At 47.9% G+C, this 21763-nt stretch overlaps 2 protein-coding genes across 6 annotated transcripts; one reads left to right on the forward strand and one right to left on the reverse strand.

Moving 5' to 3' along the window:
* Nucleotides 1-1357: 1357 nt before the first annotated feature.
* Nucleotides 1358-7307, reverse strand: ATP5PD (ATP synthase peripheral stalk subunit d). 2 transcript variants are annotated; one of them, XM_027080602.1, is made up of 6 exons: nt 7106-7307; nt 4403-4533; nt 4023-4119; nt 2003-2074; nt 1702-1764; nt 1358-1558 (listed from the first exon to the last, which is right to left on the reverse strand). In XM_027080602.1, exons 1-6 carry the CDS (start codon nt 7121-7123, stop codon nt 1427-1429), a joined length of 513 nt encoding a protein of 170 aa, XP_026936403.1. In that variant the 5' UTR covers nt 7124-7307; the 3' UTR covers nt 1358-1426. The 2 variants fall into 2 exon arrangements, with proteins under 2 accessions (XP_026936403.1, XP_026936404.1); XM_027080603.1 differs by lacking the exon at nt 7106-7307 and adding an exon at nt 6087-6176.
* Nucleotides 6177-21763, forward strand: KCTD2 (potassium channel tetramerization domain containing 2). 4 transcript variants are annotated; one of them, XM_027080601.1, is made up of 7 exons: nt 6177-6461; nt 6581-6751; nt 8367-8475; nt 11002-11093; nt 15445-15540; nt 17638-17763; nt 18918-21763. In XM_027080601.1, the coding sequence occupies exons 1-7, from the start codon at nt 6207-6209 to the stop codon at nt 18945-18947; spliced, it is 879 nt and encodes a 292-aa protein (XP_026936402.1). In that variant the 5' UTR covers nt 6177-6206; the 3' UTR covers nt 18948-21763. The 4 variants fall into 4 exon arrangements, with proteins under 4 accessions (XP_026936402.1, XP_026936398.1, XP_026936400.1 ...); XM_027080597.1 differs by having other exon boundaries at nt 6285-6751; nt 18918-21760; XM_027080599.1 differs by lacking the exons at nt 17638-17763; nt 18918-21763 and adding an exon at nt 16144-16607 and having other exon boundaries at nt 6285-6751.

A 21763-nucleotide genomic window follows, 5' to 3' on the forward strand; every position in this document is an offset into this window, starting at 1 on the left:
ATGTGGGATCTTCCAGGACCAGGGCTCAAACCCGTGTCCCCTGCATTGGCAGGCGGATTCCTAACCACCTAGCCACCAAGGAAGCCCCTCGGTAGGTTTTTCCTACAGGATTTAAGCCATATCAAGCCATGTCAAGCCAGATGCCTTTGCTTAGATCACTTTCTTACCAAGAAACTTCCCAGGTTACCTCATTTAATTCTCATTACAATCGTGATGTTTGTAAATGAGAAAAGGAAAGTCCCGAGATGGTAAACGATTAGTCTAGAACCAGCAACTAAATGGCCAAGGGCAGGCATAAGCAATAGGCATACCAGGTCCTCTGACTTCAAGGGCAATAGAACTTTTCCCACCACCTCATCTTTTTTTTTTTTTTTTTTTGCGGTACGCGGGCCTCTCACTGTTGTGGCCTCTCCCGTTGCGGAGCACAGGCTCCGGACACACAGGCTCAGCGGCCATGGCTCACGTGCCCAGCTGCTCCGCGGCATGTGGGATCTTCCCGGATTGGGGCACGAACCCGTGTCCCCTGCATCGGCAGGCAGACTCCCAACCACTGCGCCACCAGGGAAGCCCCCACCACCTCATCTTACTTTAAACCACCTACACTTCCTGGCATTGCTCAGGAGTCCTGCTAACTACAATCAATACTAGGATCTTTTTTTTTTTTTTTTTTTTTGCGGTACACGGGCCTTTCACTGTTGTGGCCTCTCCCGTTGCGGAGCACAGGCTCCGGACGCGAAGGCTCAGCGGCCATGGCTCACGGGCCCAGCCGCTCCGCGGCATGTGGGATCTTCCCGGACCGGGGCACGAACCCGTGTCCCCTGCATCGGCAGGCGGCCTCTCAACCACTGCGCCACCAGGGAAGCCCTAGGATCTTTTTTAATGAAACAATGGAATTAAAATAATTTCCTACGTTCATATACAAAGCTATAACAGGTTTTAACTTTGTGACAAAATTTCTTTTCATACCACATTTAAACTGAAGAGCTGAAGCACAGAAAAGTAGATCCCTGCTGCTACTCGCCCTGCTGTTACATCTGCATGTGACTTACTCATGGACACGTAGGAGGAAGCACTCCCTAGGAATCAATGGTTTGAAAGCAAAGAGAAAGTTCAAGGCAATCAGTAGATAATGATTCCTCTTTACCATATTCCAGTGCAAAACACTGTCATCGACCCTACTGTTATTTGTTAAGATTTCAGCAGCCCTGGGGGCTCAGCAACTGGCTCCTACAGGCCCTCACCATTAGGCAACAGCACACACCTATAGGCACACCTTTCCATTTTAACAAAAACTCCGCTCCCAGTGAGGTAACTCCAGAGTTTAACTATCTCAGCCGCAAAGGAGCAGACACACGCAGCACTATGTAATTATTTTTAATGTCCCGAGTTTATAATTGAAGGGCCAGAGCTTTCTCCAGACTCCAGTTTATAACTGCTCAACTGGCTGGTGAGGCCAGTAGGGATACTTCTTCTTATCTAATTTGGTGTCTGGGAAGACTTCATTCAAGTCCTCAATGGTCATCTGATCAAATGGAATGATGTTCTTCATCTTCTCCAGCTAGAAAAAGACGGGAACTGTGTTAAGATAAATAGGGCTGCAGAGATGCAAAAAAGAATCCAAGGCAGGTTACCCCCACTAGGTGAAAGATGTGTGGCCGTGGAAGAGAGGAAATATAAGCAAAGGCCTAGGCTCATCCTTACCTCTTTCTTGTATTCCTCAATCCTGGTCTTAGAGAGAGACAAAAACTCAGCACAAATTTTCACCTTTTAAGAGAAGGGAGAAATTCTGTTTACAGAAACGTCATCATACAGTATGTACTCCTCTGCTGGTTTCTTTCACTCACATAATTATTCTGAGGTTCATCCATGTTATTGCGTTTATTAATAGTTCATTCCTTTTTATTGATCCTTTAAAGTCACTCCACCTTAACCTTACTAGGAAGAAACAGAACTGTCAGGAATTAGGAGAATTTTAGAATAAATAAGAGCCTCCAATACTTACATCTTTTTCTTCTTCAGCATCCACCTGGGCAGTGTATTTATCCTCCGGCGCAGGAACCTTCAGGGCATTAAACTACAAAACAGTGACAGTGAGTTGTTAATATAACCAAGAGCCCCCCAAAAGGGCTCAAAGCTGCTAATCGTAATAGAGCGTATAAAAACACATTCTCCGTTCAGGGAGGAAACCAGCATGCATCTAGGGCGTCGTAGTGGAAAGAGTACTAGACTACCAATGGAAGCTCAAGGTTCTTCTCTGCCCCATCACTAACTAACTGGAGACCTTGGACAATTCTTTATTACAGTGAGCTTCAGTGTCTTCACCTGATAAAGAGAGTTGGACTTGATGACCTCAAAGAACCCTGCAGTTCTAAAGAAATTCTGATTTGTTTTTTTTTTAAGAATTCTGCATTTTATTGCACTCAAATAACATTGAACAGAAGACGTTTACATTATTTTTAGAAAATCCATTGATGTTGCCCAGCTTGGCATACGTTTGTAAAAGACAAGGCTCATTCATTGAGATATTTGGAATTGGAAAGTATTTGAAGTTGACCACAGCATAATGAATCCTCAGTGTCCGAGTTCTAGAGATGATTATATACAAAAATCCAGAAAAATTTACTTTACACATTTATCAGTTCTATGTCACTCCTAAGTTTCCCTAAAAACATATGGCTTTATAAAAAGTAGTGTTCTAGGATTTCCCTGGTGGCGCAGTGGTTAAGAATCCGCCTGCCAATGCAGGGGACACGGATTCAATCCCTGGTCCGGAAAGATCCCATATGCCATGGAGCAACTAAGCCCGTGCGCCACAACTACTGAGCCTGCGCTCTAGAGCCCATGAGCCACAACTACTGAGCCCGCATGCCACAACTACTAAAGCCTGCATGCCTAGAGCCCTTGCTCCGCAACAAGAGAAGCCACCGCAATGAGAAGCCTGCGCACCGCAATGAAGAGTAGCCCCCGCTCGCCGCGACTAGAGGAAGCCCGCGCGCAGCAGCAGAGACCCAACACAGCCAAAGAAACGTAGTGTTCTATAATTCACAATAGAAAGTAAGAGCTTTATTAGATGTTGAGTAGCAACTCTGTATTACCCAGATCACAGGTTTAGAAAATTATTGTTTTTTTTCTAATGTATTACTTTGGGTTTCACTACACTATGGTTCAGCATTAATTACTACAGTGTAACAACACTCTCCAATGATAAATATATAAAATCTCTTTGATTTTCATCTTTTTAAAAAATTTATTTATTATTATTATTTTTTTTGGCTGCACCACACGGCATGCAGGATCTTACTTCCCTGACCAGGGATTGAACCTGTGCCCCCTGCAGTGGAAGTACAAAGTCCGAACCACTGGACCGCCAGGGAAGTCCCCTGATTTCTCTTTTAAAAGAAACCGTAGTGGACTGGCGTAAGTCATGTTTGCATAATGGAGATGGAGGAGATGGTCTCCTTAGAAGACAGCTTAGTGTTGTGGCCCCAGCACTTAGCACTGCACCTGGCACAGAGTGGGCTCTCAATAAGCAACTGTTGAATCAACAAACTACAGATGTTGAAATTTAACATCAGAAGAGGATAGGTGAGCAAGAGATCACAGCTCCAAGGGACATTAAAAAAGACAGCAGAGAAAAGAGGAAAACAGTAAAAGGATAGAAAAATAATGTTACGTTTGTTCTAAAAGGAGACAGGTGGGGAGCTAAGAAGGAACTCAGAGTTGGCCAGAAACGTCCAACTCAAGAGCCCTCTGGCTCCCAGGTTAAGGCTCTGCCATACCGTTTCCTTGGATAAGAAACCAGCTGAATGAAGAGACCCTGAAGTCTCTGCACCTATTTACCATTTAAATCTATCATCACAAGACCTCTGGCCACACCCATCTCTCCTGAGCCTCCTTTGGATTCTGGGTGTTAATTCCACCCCTCTTTCCTCCCTGTCATCCTGCACGTGTAACTGTCCACCGTCCTGCTCCCCAAGCAGGACGTGTTACAAGACCAGAACTTTAGTTGCCTGAAGTCTCACCTTCTTCTCAAAGTCATCCACCAAGCCAGCCTTTGCCACACTGGCCTTGTAGTAAGCCCAGTCGATGGCAGGCGGCTTCTCAGGCAGAGCGGCCAACCTGATCACGTAGAAAAGCAAAAGTTAAGATTGTTCCATGAGCAACAAAAAATTCACACAGCAATTTCCCTGTTCCTTATTCCTATGGCCTGGGGCTATCATCACACTCTTCCCTTGGAGGGAGATCAAAGGAATGCAAAAAAATTACTTGTATTTGGAAAATGCATGGATTTCTTTATACTTTCTGCCGGAAGAACATCAAAAATTCATGTGCAATTCCAAAGCACATTTTGTTTCCACATTAAGTGACAGGTTAAGAGGCTCCCTCTCAGCAAGGTACTGACCTGGAGGTGAGGATCTCATTCCAGGATTTCAGGGAGTTAGCAACAGCCTTCTGGTTGGGGGGTATGATCTCCCCAAAAGCTACCCAGTCAATGGCTTTTAGAGCAAGTTTCCGTCCAGCCATCTGGAGAGCCTAGAAAATAAAACTGGTCAGATCAAAACAGGACTCTTGGAGAGGATCGTCTGAAGGGCATCTTAGAAATATTCAGGTATTTCAGAAATAGATCAGCATCATATGAGTGGGTATATCTGTCAACTAAAGGAATTAGGATTACTAAATCAGAAAGAGGACAATTTACCTTTTCAAATTCAAGGTGTGCAACCTGGCATATAAATATATTCTCTCCCCACTAGATGGTCCTCCCCCTATTCCCCAATTCCTAACCTATCAAAGCCCAGTTCTCTAGTGTTTGCACTCCATGTACCTTTGGAAATACTGGTAATGCAACAGTCATGCATTACATAAAATAATTTAAATGCATTTCCACTCAGTTTGCGTTTTATTCACTGATTCTCCAGTGCATAGAACCTGACACATACCCCCATTTCAACAAGGCTTAGTTAAATAGGGCAGACTCTCGACCAAAATTTCCTCACCTGAAAAATGGGGATAATAGCCCTGCTTACCTAAGAAGGCTGTTAAAAATATCAGATGTAATTGTGCACATCAATTTGCTCTACAATCTTATACAAACTTAAGGGGCTCTCTACCCGCTCCCTGTCAGATTAGTAATACACCTGCACCTTCCTATTCATGTCTGATGATCCCCTGCAGTGTTAGCACAAACCCTGAGTATACTGGCAATATGCTTAAAAAAGGTATTCAATACATGTGTGAATGTGAGAGAAGATGGAAAGTGATTACAGCCATTTTTTTTTAAACCAGGATAGAATACGGGAAAATAGTCAACTTAAACTAAATAAGATCAATGTCAAACATTAGGAAAAAGACTGAAATGTCAAAGGTCTTTACAAGTTATGGGCTGGATCACAAGGAAGATGGAAGAAATCTTCCCCAGGATCTCAAGACACGTGTCCAACACCTGCCGCTTCCTTTCACTCTCAGGATAGCTTATGTTTCCTGGAGTGGAGGTGAGGGGCATCTCTTTAAACACACCAGAGAAATAAGTGCCCTTACAGAGACTTTTCCAAGCACAGAAGATAGGCTTCATAAATGGATTGCTGTCTCTTATTTACTGCTGAATCCCCAGCGCCTAGAACAGATCTTGCACAGGAGGTGCTCAGTGAATATTTGCTGAATCGGTAAATGAACACTGCACTTGAGAAGCTCTGAAAGCTCCACACGCTCGAATGCTGAAACCTTCAGGAGGGAAGGGCACAGCCCTCCAGCCTGCTGGGTGTCACTCAGCAAGCTAAAACGATCTCCCGGCAACGTTTCCGCAGCCTCCAAACCGGACTACTTAAGTCGGCCGGGCTGGACGAGACAAGGTTAGTGGAAGTGCCTAAGACGCGGCGGGGTCACAGACTGGCCCCTGCGACCTCGCGCTCGGGGGAGGGGAAAGGAAGGGAGCGCGGAGCAGCATCTACAGCCGGGACACTGCCAGCAGGGCAACCGCAGGGCCCGGCGTCCTCGGTAGGGGCGCGACAAGGGTCGGGCCGAGGTTTGCAGGCGGCAGAGCAGAGGAACTCCCTGGGGTCGGACCTAACGCCCCAAACCTCACTCACCTTCACCGACCCCAGCGGCCCACAGTCCACAACACCAAGGAACGGAAGTGGGTCACCGGAAATCCTCCCCTCAGCCAGCCCCGAAGCCGAGGGGGCGGGCCCTATTTCTCAGGTCAGCCAATGGTGATGGGGGCTGGTTCCGGAAGTCCCGTCCCCGAAGGCGGGCGCCTAGCCTCTACTGCCAGGGTCCCCGGGAGCTGGTTGGGGGCGCTCCCGTCCCTCTCCGCCGGCCCCTCCCCCGCCGATGGGCCGGCCCGGCTCTCCCTGCCAAGAGATGGGCCGGCCCGGCGGCGCGCGGGCAGCGGCGGCGGCGGTGGCGGCCCAAGATGGCGGAGCTGCAACTGGACCCGGCGATGGCGGGGCTGGGAGGGGGTGGCGGGAGTGGGCTGGGCGACGGTGGCGGCCCGGGTCGCGGGCCCCCCAGCCCTCGCCCCGCTGGCCCCACGCCCCGCGGGCACGGCCGCCAGCCCACCGCCGCCGCGCAGCCGCTGGAGCCGGGTCCCGGACCGCCCGAGCGGGCAGGGGGCGGTGGAGCCGCCCGCTGGGTCCGGCTGAACGTGGGCGGCACCTACTTCGTGACCACCAGGCAGACCCTAGGCCGGGAGCCCAAGTCTTTTCTCTGCCGCCTCTGCTGCCAGGAGGACCCGGAGCTGGACTCAGACAAGGTGTGCCCCGCCCTCGGGCGCGCCCCCGGCCTTCAGACCCCCTCGTTCCTCCTAGGCTTGTCCCCCGATTCCTGCAACACGCTTCTCACTGGCGGGCACCTCGGGCCGAGACCCCTTTCTCCTCCTATTTCCCCGCCAGGCTAACCCCCGGGGCTATTCTCCCCCATCCTCAGGCGCACGCGGGCTTTCTCTCTGACGCCACCCTTCGTTCTCAGCGGCTCCTTCCCCATACTGTGCCCACCTTCACCCACGAGAACCCATTCCACACCCCTTCTCCGTATTCCTCTCTGCACCTCTCATCCCAGCCCCTCAGGTCTGCATGAGTTTTCCCCTGGCTCCTCGTCAGCCCCTCACCGCCTGTGCCAGATGCATCCAGAACTGGGTCAGGGTGAGCTAAGGCATCTTTGTAGCTTTCTCAGACTTCCTCTCGGACCCCTCTGCCAAGTTGGGTGAAAGCCTGGGTCTGATGATGGCTTCGACAGCTGCAGGAAGTGCTTCTCATGATATCACACTTCTTTCCTGTGGTCCTGGTCCCTGAGCTCCTGTCTGGTAACTGTCATTGTTTTAGGTCGATATTTGAGATCAGATACGTTCCTTGGAAAGAGGTTGTCATTTGCCAGTGCAAACCTAAGCTGACCCGTTAAGACCAGGGAAAATGAAACCCTGAGAGTGCTGTTGGGCAAGTTGCATGGCTGCTAACCAGAGAGTTGAGAGGTGACAAGGCGCCTAACCCGTTTTCAGTTTGAGCTGTTGTCTGAGTTGTTTTTTTAACTTTACACGTTCATCTTTTAGTTTCCGACTTAAAAGCATTGATCATTGCTTACAGCGCCTTGTATCCCATAGAGCACTTAGCTGTTACCTTGCAACAGAGCTAGAGTTGGGTAAACATTGGTTGATTTCATTTATTCATCTCCTGCCTCTCCTGTAATAAATCTCAGATTGAAGGAAACCTGTCCTGCCCTAACTTTAAAGAGTTTCCAAAACCTTGCTTATTCTAAAGGAATTATTTGATCTACCCCAAATTGTCCTTGTTGCAGTAGAAGCCAGTTTCTTCTTGTTCCCTTTACTGTAAAGATGAGTAGGATTAAAACTGCTCAGAGCCAAGTCCTGGCTGTGCCAAGCTTCCTGTGGGCACAGATCTGGAGTGTGTGAGTTACAGCTGCCAATGCAGACTCCCACGGTTGTTGGCCCTGAGTTCTGGAGCATTGCCAACTGAACAGAGGTTTTCTTAGAATTAGGAATGTGATTCAGGCACAATAGAGAAGTCAGAATGTCCATCTCAAGCAAAAATTTAGATCATGCAACTATAGCATTTTCTTCCTCGGTTTCTTTATAACAAGTATCCCAAAGGAAGAATGTTGGTAATTGCGTCAGAGTAAAAATTTTAGAAGTTCAAGTTAATGCCTAGATGATGAATATGACTGTACATCTGTAACACCCTCCCTGAAATGATCTTGAAGTACAAGATACACAAAGCTAGGCTTCTTGCCAATAGTTTGTGATAAATATCTAGCAAAACTTGCCCTCTCACTCGTGTATTGTGACAGAGAGGTGGAAACCCTGCCCTGACTTAGCCTGAAAGATCCACAGTGATACCCTTATGTTTGGTTGACAGGACGAGACAGGGGCCTATCTGATTGACAGGGACCCTACCTACTTTGGTCCTATCCTGAACTACCTCCGCCATGGGAAGCTCATCATTACGAAGGAGTTGGCAGAAGAAGGTAAGAACGATGTTTGCACTGGGCGTTTTCAAAGTTCAGGTCAAATCTTTAAAGCTGTTTCACAGATTTGAAATTTTTTTTCCCCACAGATTTTATTTTATTTTTTTCTGGCCGCGCCGTGCGGCCTGTGGGATCTTAGTTCCCCAACCAGGGATTGAACCCGTGCCCCCTGAATTGGGAGCGAGAAGTCATTCCACTGGACCGCCAGGGAAGTCCTGAGATTTGAATTTTGAGGTTTTCATCAAACTCACGTGTAGTAGATAGTGTAGGAAAGCTTTACGAAAATAAATAGGGAGCCTCCAATTACCTGGTCTCGTCCGAGAGGGTCTTGAAGGAGCCCCTGTCGGTTCGCTTCAGCCTCCTTCGGGAGAAGGAAGCTACGTAGCTCAGCTTTGGAGTTTTTTCTGAACCTGCAGAATTGTCAGGACCCCTTTTTACATTTACTTACTGCTGGCCGTGAATGTCCACAGCCTGAGGCAACAAATCTCTGACATTTAGCTATTCGTACTTTCAATTTTAGTTTGAACTTGCAGCTGTAAAAGAAATAATAATAAAGGCTTGGCCTCATTTCTTTTAAGACTGGTCTCATGCTTCCTTGTAAATTTTTGCATCTGACCTAATTCATTCTCCAGCCCGTTGTCAGGTGCATCGTTATTTGACTCATCTTTTTGGTTTGTAGAGCATTTGGACCGTAAGTGGGTCTAGACATCTTTCTAAAAGGCTGTCTTGGGGGTGGGATAGGGAGGGTGGGAGGGAGACGCAAGAGGGAGGAGATATGGGGATATATTTATATGTATAGCTGATTCACGGTTATAAAGCAGAAACTAACACACCATTGTAAAGCAATTATACTCCAATAAAGATGTTAAAAAAAATAAAAATAAAAAATAAAAGGCTATCTTGGTCTCACTGAGGCATTCCGTTGAAGACTGGGGCCTGCCCCTAGAGCCGGGGCACCCTGACCTGGGAGCTTTAGCTCTGCGTGAGAAAGCTGTAATGGCCGTGCTAATTAATGAAGTGGCTGCAGAACACTGCTGCTAAAACCAGTCAAGAGGAATCACTCTCCCTTTTTTTTTCTCCTTAACATTTCAAACGCATACAAAGTAATGGGAACAGTGCAGTAAATTCCACCCAGCATCCAGCTTCAGCAATTACCAACTCATGGGTACTCTTGTTTCTTGAAAAGAGGAATCTGAAGCATCTTTTCTAATGCCTTAAAAAAATTCATTTTGAAATAATTTCAGATTTAGAGAAAAGAACTCCGTTTACCCAGATTCACCAATTTTTAACATTTTTTGGTCATATTTGCATTACAATACATTCTCTGTTTCCTCCTCCCCGCTCTTTTTCCTCTCCCTCTTCTAGTTTTTATTTCAGAACTATTTGAGACTAGGTTACAGACTTCACCCCTTAATGCTGCAGTGTGTACTTCTCAAGAACAGGACATTCTCTCACATAACCACAATACAGTTATCAAATTCAGGAAACTTAATATTGATGAACACCTTAACTATAGCTTATATTCTAATTTTATCAGTTGTTCCATTAATGGTATTCATAGCAAATTTTATTCCTGGTGCAGGGTCACACATCCCATTTAGTTATCCTGTCTCAGGCCTTTGATATTTTGTTTTTGTTTTATTTATTTATTTATGGCTGTGTTGGGTCTTCATTTCTGTGCGAGGGCTTTCTCTAGTTGTGGCGAGCGGGGGCCACTCTTCATCGCGGTGCGCGGGCCTCTCACTGTCGCGGCCTCTCTTGTTCCGGAGCACAGGCTCCAGACGCGCAGGCTCAGTAGTTGTGGCTCACGGGCCTAGTTGCTCCGCGGCATGTGGGATCCTCCCAGACCGGGTCTCGAACCCGTGTACCCTGCATCGGCAGGCAGATTCTCAACCACTGCGCCACCAGGGAAGCCCAGGCCTTTGATTTTGTTTAGCATGGGATTCTTTTTTTTTGGATTGAACCCAGGGCCTTGGCAGTGAAAGCTGCGAGTCCTAACCACTGGACCGCCAGGGAAGTCCTATACATGGGATTCTTTCAATGACTGCCTCTTATATTGTTCAAATAATAAGCATCTTGTTAAATTTGGTCCACATAAATTTACACACACACACACGCACACACACACACACACACACAAACACACAGACCTTTGGTCATTTTTAGGACAAACTGGGCAGAAATTGCAAGCTCAAGAGTTGTACAGTGGGACTAGTTCCAGGAACTAAGTGACATATGGTAAAGGTGGCCTGCAGCTCACGGGCAGGTGCAGGGAGAGCAGGGGAAGGTGCCAGGTGGGAAACTGCAGGGGTGAAACGGAGTAAACAGAGCACTGTTGACTCTCTGCCATTGGGGAAAAGGTCACAGGTGCACGCCAAACAGCAAAGGAACATTTCCCCGGCTGAAGGTGTTAGACTAGACTTGCATTTGAAAGATAGAGTTCTTAGCAAGCTCATGAACTCCAGCCTCTTCCTGCTGTTTTCTGGGGACTTGACACACATCTAACTACAGTTTTGGTCCTTCTAGGTGTGCTGGAGGAAGCGGAGTTTTATAACATTGCGTCTCTCGTGCGACTTGTTAAGGAAAGGATACGGGACAACGAGAACAGAACTTCACAGGTAATGGGTTTTGAGCTCTTAAGGGGAAGCTATCCCAAGTGGCTCTCTTTGTCCATGTGTCTGGGTGTGACTTGAAATGGATGATGTGATCTCTGGATGATGGCCAGAGCCCTGCCTTTCCCCGTAGAGCCGGAGGTCTCTGTGCGGAACACCGCCCGTCTGCCAGACAGACAGCGTGTACTCTGCCAGCCTCGTTCAGAACAAGGAAACAGAGGAGAAGAAATCACAAAGTAGACGAAACAGCCCCGTGTCCCCTTAGCAGAGCGGGAGGTTGTGGCCGCTCTCCATTTGGCAGTGGGAGGAGCCACTGCACTTGAGGTTCAAAGCCTGTTCTTTCCGGCGGAGTATCTGTCTCCCTTCATGTCCACGTGGAGGCCAAACAAGGCCTTGCTTCCGCCTGTTGGCTTCTGTTTATTAGGACCAGCCTTCAGCCTGTGGCCATGTCACATCGAGCTCCTGACAGCCTCTTGAAACCAGTCATGGCATAGACTTTGCAAGTGGTTTGCGAATCATGCTTCGAAGAAAATAATGTCAAGCTTCTCTTTTTATTATGAAGTCTGGATTTTTATGCTAACCTAGTAGATATGGTAACAAAAATCAAACAGAATTTGCCACATAGTTTGAGAACAGAACAGAAGGCAGTGAGGCACTCTTACCTCATTTCATGTCTCGTCACCCATCATGTGTCCTAAGTAAGTGGCCACAATAGCTTCTGTTAGGCCCTGGGGACCCCAACTGATAGGAGAAGGTCCACGCCTTCAAGAAGCTTAAAGTCTAGCAAGAAACACAGACACTCCCTTTCGTGTATTTAGGCTCTATTTTAAGAGAGTTTAGCTGCAGTAACGGGGCAGAGTTGGACTCCAGTATGACTTGCCTCTTATCCCATCAGATACCGGTGGTGGTCGCTTCCTTGAGATCTAATCTATTGCAATATAGAATTTTCCTTGAAATAAGAAGGCAGTATTTTCCTTTTCAAAAGTAAGAAATAGTTCCTTGCTCTTTCTGTGTAAGACTTCAGATATCAAAATTTTTCTGGCTCTAAATGGAATTATCTGGATGAATAACGGACACCTATGCTAAAAAATGAACTCTCTTATACGTTTTATCTCTAGCACTTTGCAAAGGTGGAAAGGCTTATTCATTTAGTTCTCTTACATCTGCCCAATGGCTGAAAGGCTTCTTTTTAATGTTCAAAGATGAACTTGTATTTGGTTTGCAGATTACCATATGAAATATGATCTAGTGTCACCAGTCTTTCTGCCATCTCATAGTATATTTACATGGCACCTTTCACTATTATAGACACTTAATAGATCAGACATTCTGAGAATATTGCCTCATCCTCAGTTTTCCACATTCCAAAAAACCCCTTTGATTGCTTAATATAAATATTGATGGTACCATAGAGTATGTCATTTGAAACCATTCGAATCATGGCCCCTGAACACTCAGTTCTTTGCCATTAGCAAATTCCTTGAGAGCGTCGTTAGATTTCTATTTGATGACAGCAGTTAATTAGTTCTCTAGATTCTGAGGCTTGTGGATTTATACCCAGTTGGAAGCTTTTTTATTCTAGGAATGTCAAGACCCTTTTGATGTTAATTGATCTTTCCATCTGTCCTCTTTATTTAGTGGAACTCTGGGCAATGGATTTGATGTTGTTCAATGACGTCCCCTTTTGCATTTGTCCCAAGTGGCTCTAAGGCTGAGTGTGGATTTCCGTGGCTGTCCCTTCAAACACGTTATCTCCTTTAACTTGTCTGCTTTGAAAGGAGACGCACATGGCAGACGATAGGGCGAAGCCCAAGATGTGGGGGACCTACTCTGCCCTTTCTCAGTGACCTCACACCTCTTTTACTGGCTGCCACCATTCTATTACTCTGCCGTCCTTGGTAGTATTTTTTGCTAGGTGATTAATCTTGGTGCATTTGAGAGCACCAGTGGTTTACTTTGGAAGAGAATAAAAAAGAGGCAGCACAGATATCTTAAATACCTGGGACTTTGACAGCTGTGGCCACTCTCAGGTCTTTCGGATGCTCTCCATCTTACAATATAAAACATCTCGTTGTTTCCGAAATGTGTGGCTAGAGTAATTGGAATTGTCAGAAGATTTGTCCTGTATTTTACATGGAAGAAAATTTTTTTTACCTTAGCACCTTGTTTAATGGTAGCTGTACCTCATTTAGAAGGACAAAGTATACAAGAAAGATTATAACGTTGTCAGGCCGATGTGGGCTCAAGTCCCAGCTCTACCTCCAATCCACTTAATCGCTGTCCAGCTTGGGCAAGATACTGTGCTCCGAACACCAGTGTCCCATGTGTAGAAGGAAGCCAACACCTGCCTTCCAGGACTGCAGTGAAGACTAGACGAGAAGGGTGTCACACTTGGGGCTTGTAGCACTCGGTGATCAGTAGCTGCTTTTATTTTTCCAGTATTCCCCAAGTTGTTCTAAAACGAATTTTCTAGGTAGCTGAAGCCAGCTTGTCCTTTTGAAAAAGTGTTAAGTTTCATCATTCTTAAGGGAACAGTCCATATTTCCTTAAAATCCGATTGAACATAACTGACCCCTCTCTCCATGACCAGGAGTCATTGTTGTGGACCTGGGTTGCTGTTTGTGCCTTATGCCCTCTGGGATGGGCAGTGAGTGTGCAGCTTTGCACCCAGCACTGAATGGTCCCAGATTGCTAAATACCGAGTCCTCCTGTGCGCCTGTAATTGTCCTTCTGGGAACTGGAACTTCCATCTGGCGAGCTTGCCTCCCTGCAGCCACCCTGGCTCTCTCGTGACTGGCGTCTCGTCCCCCATGGGCCAGATCACAAGTGTCAGTGAAGTGCAGGGGCCTTAGTGCTGCGGCCGTGGGGCATCGATTTGAGTTGCTCTGCCTTTTGGCTTTCGGTTCTAACTTATGTTCTAGAGAGTTGAGTCTGGCCAGCAAATGGCCTTTCTCTGAATCGTTGACACCAACTGGGTGACCAACAGTTCAATCCTGTCCTTACCCTGACCACCCAGAGTCAGCGTCAGACTCCACGGGTCTCAGATGCCAGTCATAAGTCTGGGTCCCCAGCCGCCTGCACTCTGTCTGGCTTGGTGACAAATTCAGGGGCTCCCACAATGCCCCCTTCACGTTCAGTAATTTACTAGACTAACTCGTGGAATTCAGGAAATGCTCTACTTACTATAGTTTATTATGAAGGATACAAATGAACAGCCAGATGGAGAGATTCATGGGGTGAAGTCCTAAAGGGTCCTGAGCACAGGAGCCTCTGTCCCCGTGTAGTCAGCACACGCCAGCCCCCAGCTGCGCAACACACGGATGTGTTTGCCAACCTGGAAGCTCCCTGAACCCCATCGCTTTTTTCAAGACATTCCATTTGGTAGGGAAGGTTGATTATATCATTGGCCTTTGGTAATTGAACTCAATCTCTAGCCCCTCCCCCTTCCCCCAGGGTCACAGGATGGGGCTGAAAGTTCTAATCCTCTAACTCCCTCAGTCTTTCTGGTGACCAGCTCATTAGCATACAAAAGACACTCCCCCCATTTATTTATTTATTTGTTTGTTTGTTTTGGTTGCAGCATGAGGGATCTTTTAGTTGCGGCATGCGGACTCTTAGTTGTGGCATGTATGTGGGATCTAGTTCCCCGACCAGAGATCGAACCCGGGCCCCCTACATTGGGAGCGAGGAGTCTTACCCACTGGACCACGAGGGAGGTCCCCAAAAGACACTTCTGTCACTCGAGTTTCCAAAGGTTTTAGGAGGTCTGTGCAAGGAACCAGGAACAAAGACCAAATATTTTTTTATTATACACATATCTATAGCAGGAATGTTACCATGTAACACTGAAACACTTCCACGTAGCTTCAGCAGAGGGTAGAATAGCTTGAACATGTGTATATTATGGGGTCCCTATTTAATGTATTATTCCCATATATAAGGTATCATTTTGGATAAACCAAGATATGGTCTGCATTTTCAGCATGTATGTCAGCTATAGTGACTGAAGAAGAAAATGTGACTTTCTTGTCCAGAGCAGTTTTACTCTTATTTTCTACTTTGGGAAATAGATGAAGTCTTCAGTTTATCAGCATATGGTCACTCACATGATTCATCCCTCCAGAGTTCAGGATTATTTTATTTTATTCATGTTCTTGGACCCCTTATTTTCTTCTTGGGTAAGTTTTTATTGAAAAACTACAGTGCTGCTTGCAAAGGGGATAGTGGGTGGCCGCCAGGAAAAAAATTCCAAGCAAACTCCTTTCCAGTCTTTATTTTTTGGCAAGTCTCACCGAGGCAGCTGCAAACTGCTGTGCCCTTGAAACCGGTCCTCAAAGTCTGTGTGTGGTTGTCACAGGGCCCCGTGAAGCACGTGTACAGAGTCCTGCAGTGCCAAGAAGAAGAGCTCACGCAGATGGTGTCCACTATGTCTGATGGTTGGAAATTCGAACAGGTAATGTTTCTTTCGTGGGAGCAGCCCTGTATCTCAGTCTCGGAGCCAGTCACCGTCTGTAGCCAGTTAATCACCCTGGGAGTCGGGTGGGGGCCAGGTGTGATCCTGTTCCAAAACGGAGAAAGAGCCGCTCCACGTGGACTCTTTGCGTGGTAGGATGTGATGAGTTGGGGAGAGCTGAGGGTAGTCTTGTGTGTCCCAGCTTCATATCCAGAGTTTCCGCGTGGTTCTGCCCAGAGAGAGCCAGCCAGTTTGTTTAGGCTTGAAAGTGCCTCTCTGGGCTTTTTTCCCTCAGAGGGATTCCTTTCAAAAGTGCTGTGTTTACAAAGCAGAAACTAACACACCATTGCAAAGCAATTACACTCCAATAAAGATGTTTAAAAAAAAAAGTGCTTTGTTGACACCTTCTAGAATAAGTAGCTAAAGAAGACTAGGGTTTAGCAACAACCCTCCCTTTGCTTATCCCAGGGTCAGATCTTCATCATTCCGAGTATGTGCGCCATCCACCATGCACGGCGTGGTGAACAGCTGTGATGTGAAGGGATCAGACATCAAGGAGGATGGCGAGGTCCTTTCCATTCACTCTGGGTTTCTCTTCTTTAGCTTTGTGCCTGTGACCTGACTGAGGCATCAAAACAGTGTCTGAGAGCCAGGATTTTACTGCTTTCTTCCACTAGATGGCAGAATCGTTCATCTGTTGTCTTCAAGGGAGGCTGAGCATGAACAGAATGACTGTGTTATAAATTCAATGAATCATGCCTGTTTTTAGGTAGAGTTTAAGAGGTCAGCTGAACTGTCACCATAAGCTTACCTTCTTACATAACAGTTACTCTATGTGTTAACAGTATTACGTTATAGATCAAACACACAGGTGTCTCTGTCTTCAGAACCAATACTGGATGATTCCTCACACTCAGCTCCACTGCAGAATCAGTGCTACCTGTATGTGGCAGCCTAGTTCTTGTTCAGGTGTTCTTCAAAATGTCACCATACTTCCACTCCAGAAGTAGTTTTTCCCTGGTATAAAGTTTCAAAGACAAAGGATATTATAACAACTTTTTTTTTTTTTAATAAAAAATTATTTATTTATTTTTGGCTGCATTGGATCTTCATTGCTGCACTCGGGCTTTCTTTAGTTTCGGCGAGCGGGGGCTACTCTTTGTTGTGGCTCGCAGGCTCTAGAGCTCAGGCTCAGTAGTTGTGGCGCACGGGCTTAGTTGCTCCGCGGCACGTGGGATCTTCCCGGACCAGGGATTGAACCTGTGTCCCCTGCCTTGGAAGGTGGATCCTTAACCACTGTGCCACCAGGGAAGTCCCTATAACAACTTTTTAAAACTATTCTTTGTGAAACTAATGAATAATTTATCCTGTTTTTCTCATCTTATTGATGTGCTGTTGGAGGACCAAGTCTGCTCCCTTTGACTCCATTACACGGAGGAGGAAGTTAAGGCCCAGGAAGGCTGAGGTGTCCACAGCCCAGTCATACAGCAAGTCAGCCATGGTCTCCCGACTTGAGGCCTTGAGGACTTGCCAGGATGACCACACCCTCGGGCTCAGCTTCTCCCTCCCTGCATCCGTATTTCCTCTTTAGACTAGAACCTGAGTTCAATTCACCAAAAAGGTTAGAAGTTGCAGCAGCATTTGGCTTGAGCAGCTCTTCAGTGACTCTCGCGTGGTGCTTTCCAGAGCCTCCCGAGCTCCGGTCTCCTGTCTAGGACTTCTGCTTAAAGATGAGCCAGCTCTGTGTAGGTGTTTTGGCTGAAGCAAGTGTCCGTTTTCATTCACAGAAGCATTCTATTTCCCCTTAATGTTTGCTAGAAGGAATAATGTGACCGTATCAATCCTGGCTGCTGCCTTTTGGCACTGTTTCAAGTGCTTGGGTGAGGGGACAGTGGCAGAACTCACACTTTTCTTTGGGGAAGCCTGGTGCACAGCTGGGATCCAGTTATCCCCTGGGGCCTTGATAGACCCAGAGAATTCTTCATCCTTTGAGCAGCAAAACAACAAAAGTTCAGTGAGGAGGAGGGTTTGACTTGTGTGCCACTTAAATATTTCAAGATCACTATTTGTATGTTCACCATATTCTTGTTTTATCAGCTAATCAGCATCGGATCTTCCTATAACTATGGAAATGAGGATCAGGCAGAATTCCTCTGTGTTGTCTCCAGAGAATTAAATAATTCTACCAATGGCATTGTCATTGAGCCGAGCGAGAAGGCAAAGGTAAGTTCCTTCACCCGACTTTCGACTTTCGTCTCTGACCCTTTGCTCTCAGTCCCTGCGCAGGCCTTGCCTGAACTGTTGCTCACAGGTTCTTCCCTTTCCTTCTCAAGCCAGCTTTGCATTTCCCCTTCATTTTGGCCTTTTGACTGTTGTAATTTATTTTTCTTTCTTGGCTGTGTTGGGTCTTTGTTGCTGCACGCGGGCTTTCTCTAGTCGCGGCGAGCGGGGGCTACTCTTCGTTGCAGTGTGCGGGCTTCTCACTGTCGTGGCTTCTCTTGTTGCAGAGCACGGGCTCTAGGCGCACGGGCTTCAGTAGTTGTGGCACGTGGGCTCAGTAGTTGTGGCTCACGGGCCCTAGAGCACAGGCTTAGTAGTTGTAGCGCACGGGCTTAGTTGCTCCGTGGCATGTGGGATCTTCCCAGACCAGGGAATGAACCTGTGTCCCCTGCATTGGCAGGCGGATTCTTATCCACTGCACCAGCCGGGGAGCCCCTGACTGTTGTATATTAAATCAGGACTTTTGGAGCAGTGACAGAGGCTTTTAGTTAGGACATGTGAACCAAAATAGGGTAGTCTTTTCCCAGCCTCTGTCAAATCAATGAAAAAGCTTATGGCCATTAATTACTATAAGGTGAGAATTCTGAAACTCAAAATTGGAAAGTATTTTACCTTTATATTTTGAAACTGTTCTCTCTCTCTCTCTCTTTCTCTGCCATCTCAAGAGAAAAGGTGTTTGGTTACTTTTGTGATTCCCCCCGCCCCCTGACGCCCTGAAGTTACTGGAAAATGGTTGCACACTGTTATCTTGTTTCCTCCACTGTGCCCCCTTGTACACAGACACACATACATGCTTCTAAATCATCAGTGTGTGGTGAGCCCGGACCGTGTCCTTTCTCACAGGGGAAGTGGTCCAACAACACGTAAACTTAGGCCTGGCCGTGTTCAGCAAAAGTCTTTTACAACTGCAGTGCTTCAGGGGCGGTTGCCTGGCTTCCTGGGGTAACAGCGATTGTCGTGCTGCTCCGTGGGGTCCAGTGGAAAGCGGCTCCGGGGCTCTTTCTCTTCCCTTGGCGGTCCGGTAAGCAACCACCACCCAAAAGCAGTCTGCATCCAGCCTCCAAGCCTCAGCCCTCTTCCCCACCTTCCCCTTCCAGATTCTTCAGGAGAGAGGATCTCGGATGTAAAGTCCGGAGTCCTAACCGACGAGAGAGCAACCCAGCAGAGCACCTCTGTGAAGTTAAATCTTGCTCCTGTACAGTAACCGAGCTACTGCAAAGCAAAGCTGAGCCTGGCCCCCCGGTGGAGAAGTGTTCTGGTCAAAACCAAAGGAACCCCAGCCCACCCACAGGAACCGGAAGACAGAGGCCGCTTCCAGCTGCAGAATACCTTTTCAGTACCTGCTTCTGTTTTCTTAGCCAATGTTACAACAAATCTTTATGAGAGCAGCTGGGCCGGGTTCTCAGCTGGAGCTGATCTAGGGCTAGGGGGAGGGGAAGAGGAAGGCCTAGGTCTTTGCACATATGCTGTGCTTCAAGGAAGCTGGAGCAAAGGAAGAGGTTTTTCCCTGCGCCGTGCCATGTTTCCACCTGAGTGGGCCACGTCGGACATTAGCAGCCGCTTTGTAACACCATCTTTCCCGGCCCATGCACCCCCAAATAATGCAGCAGATGCAAAGGGTTCTAGCTTCAGATTGTTGAACTGAGGTTTGGATAGAGTTGCCAGAGTACCCCACATTCCTATGAACAAAGCCTCTTGGAGGAGGGGGAGGATAGGGTGTCCTTGGTGGTGGTTGGAGACTGGGGATCGCAGCTCTGGGTTCAGGGCACCCAGCTGCTACCATGTTCAGCTTTGCGTCATTTGTCTCCAGCAGCCTGGACCCCCCAGATAGCTTGCTTTCTCCCCAAGAAGAGGTTTGAGGCAGGCGGCACCTGCGCCGAATCAGACAGACAGACAGGCGCTTTAGGTAGTTGATGTAACTGCTTCTGCAGCCTTTTCTTGCCCTCCATTGGCCCATCTTCCTTCCCTGACTTTTTAAACTGGGGCTGAGGGTAAAGGGACTTTGGACCCTCGATGGCTTGGGGTGGGGCCGGCTGTTTTCTTTGAAAGTTGCCAAATGTGTTATATTGTCGTATCCAAAAGTGGTATCATTTTTGTGATCGTCTCTTGGAAATGCCTTGACCAAAAGTGCGATATTTGTGTCTCTTCTTGGTTTCTGACCTGGGCGGCGTCAGTGAGCCCCACCCCCCACCATCCCCCATAGTGTGTGTGGGTTTGCTGGGCAGTCTGAGGACTCCCCCGTCTCTGACCTAGCCCTCACCACCACTTCTTTCTGTGGAGTGCTAAGGCGTCGAGGATCAAACGCTGTTGGACCCAGAGGAGGAAAGCCCTCCTTTGGGCTGTGCCCTCGGAGCTGGTAACTGGACTCTCTAAGCTTTTGAGTCTCGATGAGCAGTCGTGGAACGCAAAGGGACCAGAGAATCCTGACTTTGCCCCGGGTGACTTTCTTAGGGTGGCAGATGGTCTGGAGGAGGGGGAGGTGCCCGTGGGGAATGCTCCATCCATAAGAGCCCCTCAAGCCCATGGCTCCTGGGCGCCTTCAAAGCTGAGGTTCTCTCTGCTCCACAGCTCAGCTGCTTACTGCGTGGGTCTGGGGTCATGGTGTTTTGGAAATGACTATCGACTAAGCCAAATGTCTTCCGAGCCTGTGACCTGCCCCTGCCCAGGTGGCCTAACCCTTCTCCAGGATTCGCACGTTGCCCTCACGTGTCTGTGTAGAGTAGGGTAGAAGTGTGTATCCAGGGCATCTGCTGACACGCCGTGTCTGCGCACCAACGTGAACGTGCACGTCGGCACCTCGGAAGTCTGGCCCGAGCCCAGGATTTTTACAGTTGTAAAACGTTAGAGGAACTTCTACCTACAATAAAAACAGTCACCCCTTCAGAAAGGTGACAGATGTCCATCCTGTCATCTTTCAGGGAAAAAAAAGATTTTGAGTGAGTCAAGGAAAAGCTGCCCTGAGTAGCACAGAGCGATGGGCGAGGTGCTCTTTGGCCGATCTGAATAAGAACCGTCGGACTGAAAGGAGGGGAAGCAGCTGCATGTGGGGCCTCGCGGCCAATCAGGTTTGCTTTCTGGGGCTCACCTGATGGTCAGCCTCTGGTCCCAAGCCAGCAAGGAGGAGCGAGGAGGCGCGGGCCAGCACCTCAGGATGCATTGTTTCTTTCATCATGCTTCTCAGAGGTCCACCGTGGAGCCTGCGAAAAGACTGCTGAGCCCCTTGCTAAGTGATCTGAGGAACTAGAGGGCTGCCTTTCACCAAGCTTCCCTCCTCCCGGCAACCCCATGACAATTTCAGTTGTTCCAATGCTTCAGGAATCTGAGAGTGATTCGTTTCTTAAGGTTTCTGGAAAAGTGTTTTACCCAAACCCTCTATGAACCTAGTTGGTGTTTTTTTCTTGAAAGCCTTCTCCCTCCGGGGGAGTAACTTCAGGCAGAGGTCTGGCCATGGGCTGGGGGGTATCACATGACCAGTGACCCACGCTCTCCAGCTGCCCAGGGCTGCCACGTGGGGAGTGTCTCCCTGCTTCCTTCCCTGCCCAGGTCCGAGGCCGTGGGTGATGCAGGCCAGACCCAGGGAGCAGCCTGGCGTCTCCTGAGTGATGACCCCGAAGCCCGCTTCCATCTTCTCCTCAGAACCTGCTCTTTTTTGGCAGTGAGGCAGGGCCCAACCTCCTCTAGAGTAACTTAGTTTCTGCACAATTTTAACTGATCTCAGGGGTGTCCGTGAGGTGCAGAGGAGGAAGGGACAGAGATGCTGAGGGAGTAGGGCTGAGAAGTCACCCACACCCTCCAGCATGGCCTTTGAGCCAGGCCTTAGGGACCATGCCTGTCACTTGTGGGTGCCCTTTGTTACCATTTGTGTGTTTGAATAAAGTCTGAAATGCTGTGACCCCTTTTTTTTTTCTCTCTGGTCAATAAAGACATGAAACAGACTTCTGAA

This window comes from Aethalodelphis obliquidens, unplaced genomic scaffold, assembly GCF_003676395.1.
Source record: "Aethalodelphis obliquidens isolate GAN/ISIS:26980383/991018 unplaced genomic scaffold, ASM367639v1 scaffold44, whole genome shotgun sequence".
NCBI classification, from domain to species: Eukaryota; Metazoa; Chordata; class Mammalia; order Artiodactyla; family Delphinidae; genus Aethalodelphis; species Aethalodelphis obliquidens.

What these genes read in the sequence shown, in the direction of transcription:
- KCTD2 (XM_027080601.1), top strand. Translation starts at nt 6,207, where the DNA reads ATGGTGATGGGGGCTGGTTCCGGAAGTCCCGTCCCCGAAGGCGGGCGC. An exon ending in GAAGGAGTTGGCAGAAGAAG is followed by an intron (nt 8,476 to 11,001) that starts GTAAGAACGATG and finishes TGGTCCTTCTAG; the next exon opens with GTGTGCTGGAGGAAGCGGAG. An exon ending in ATGGTTGGAAATTCGAACAG is followed by an intron (nt 15,541 to 17,637) that starts GTAATGTTTCTT and finishes TTGTTTTATCAG; the next exon opens with CTAATCAGCATCGGATCTTC.
- ATP5PD (XM_027080602.1), bottom strand. An exon ending in ATGCTGAAGAAGAAAAAGAT is followed by an intron (nt 1,765 to 2,002) that starts GTAAGTATTGGA and finishes TTCTCTTAAAAG; the next exon opens with GTGAAAATTTGTGCTGAGTT. An exon ending in TTGAGGAATACAAGAAAGAG is followed by an intron (nt 1,559 to 1,701) that starts GTAAGGATGAGC and finishes GTCTTTTTCTAG; the next exon opens with CTGGAGAAGATGAAGAACAT.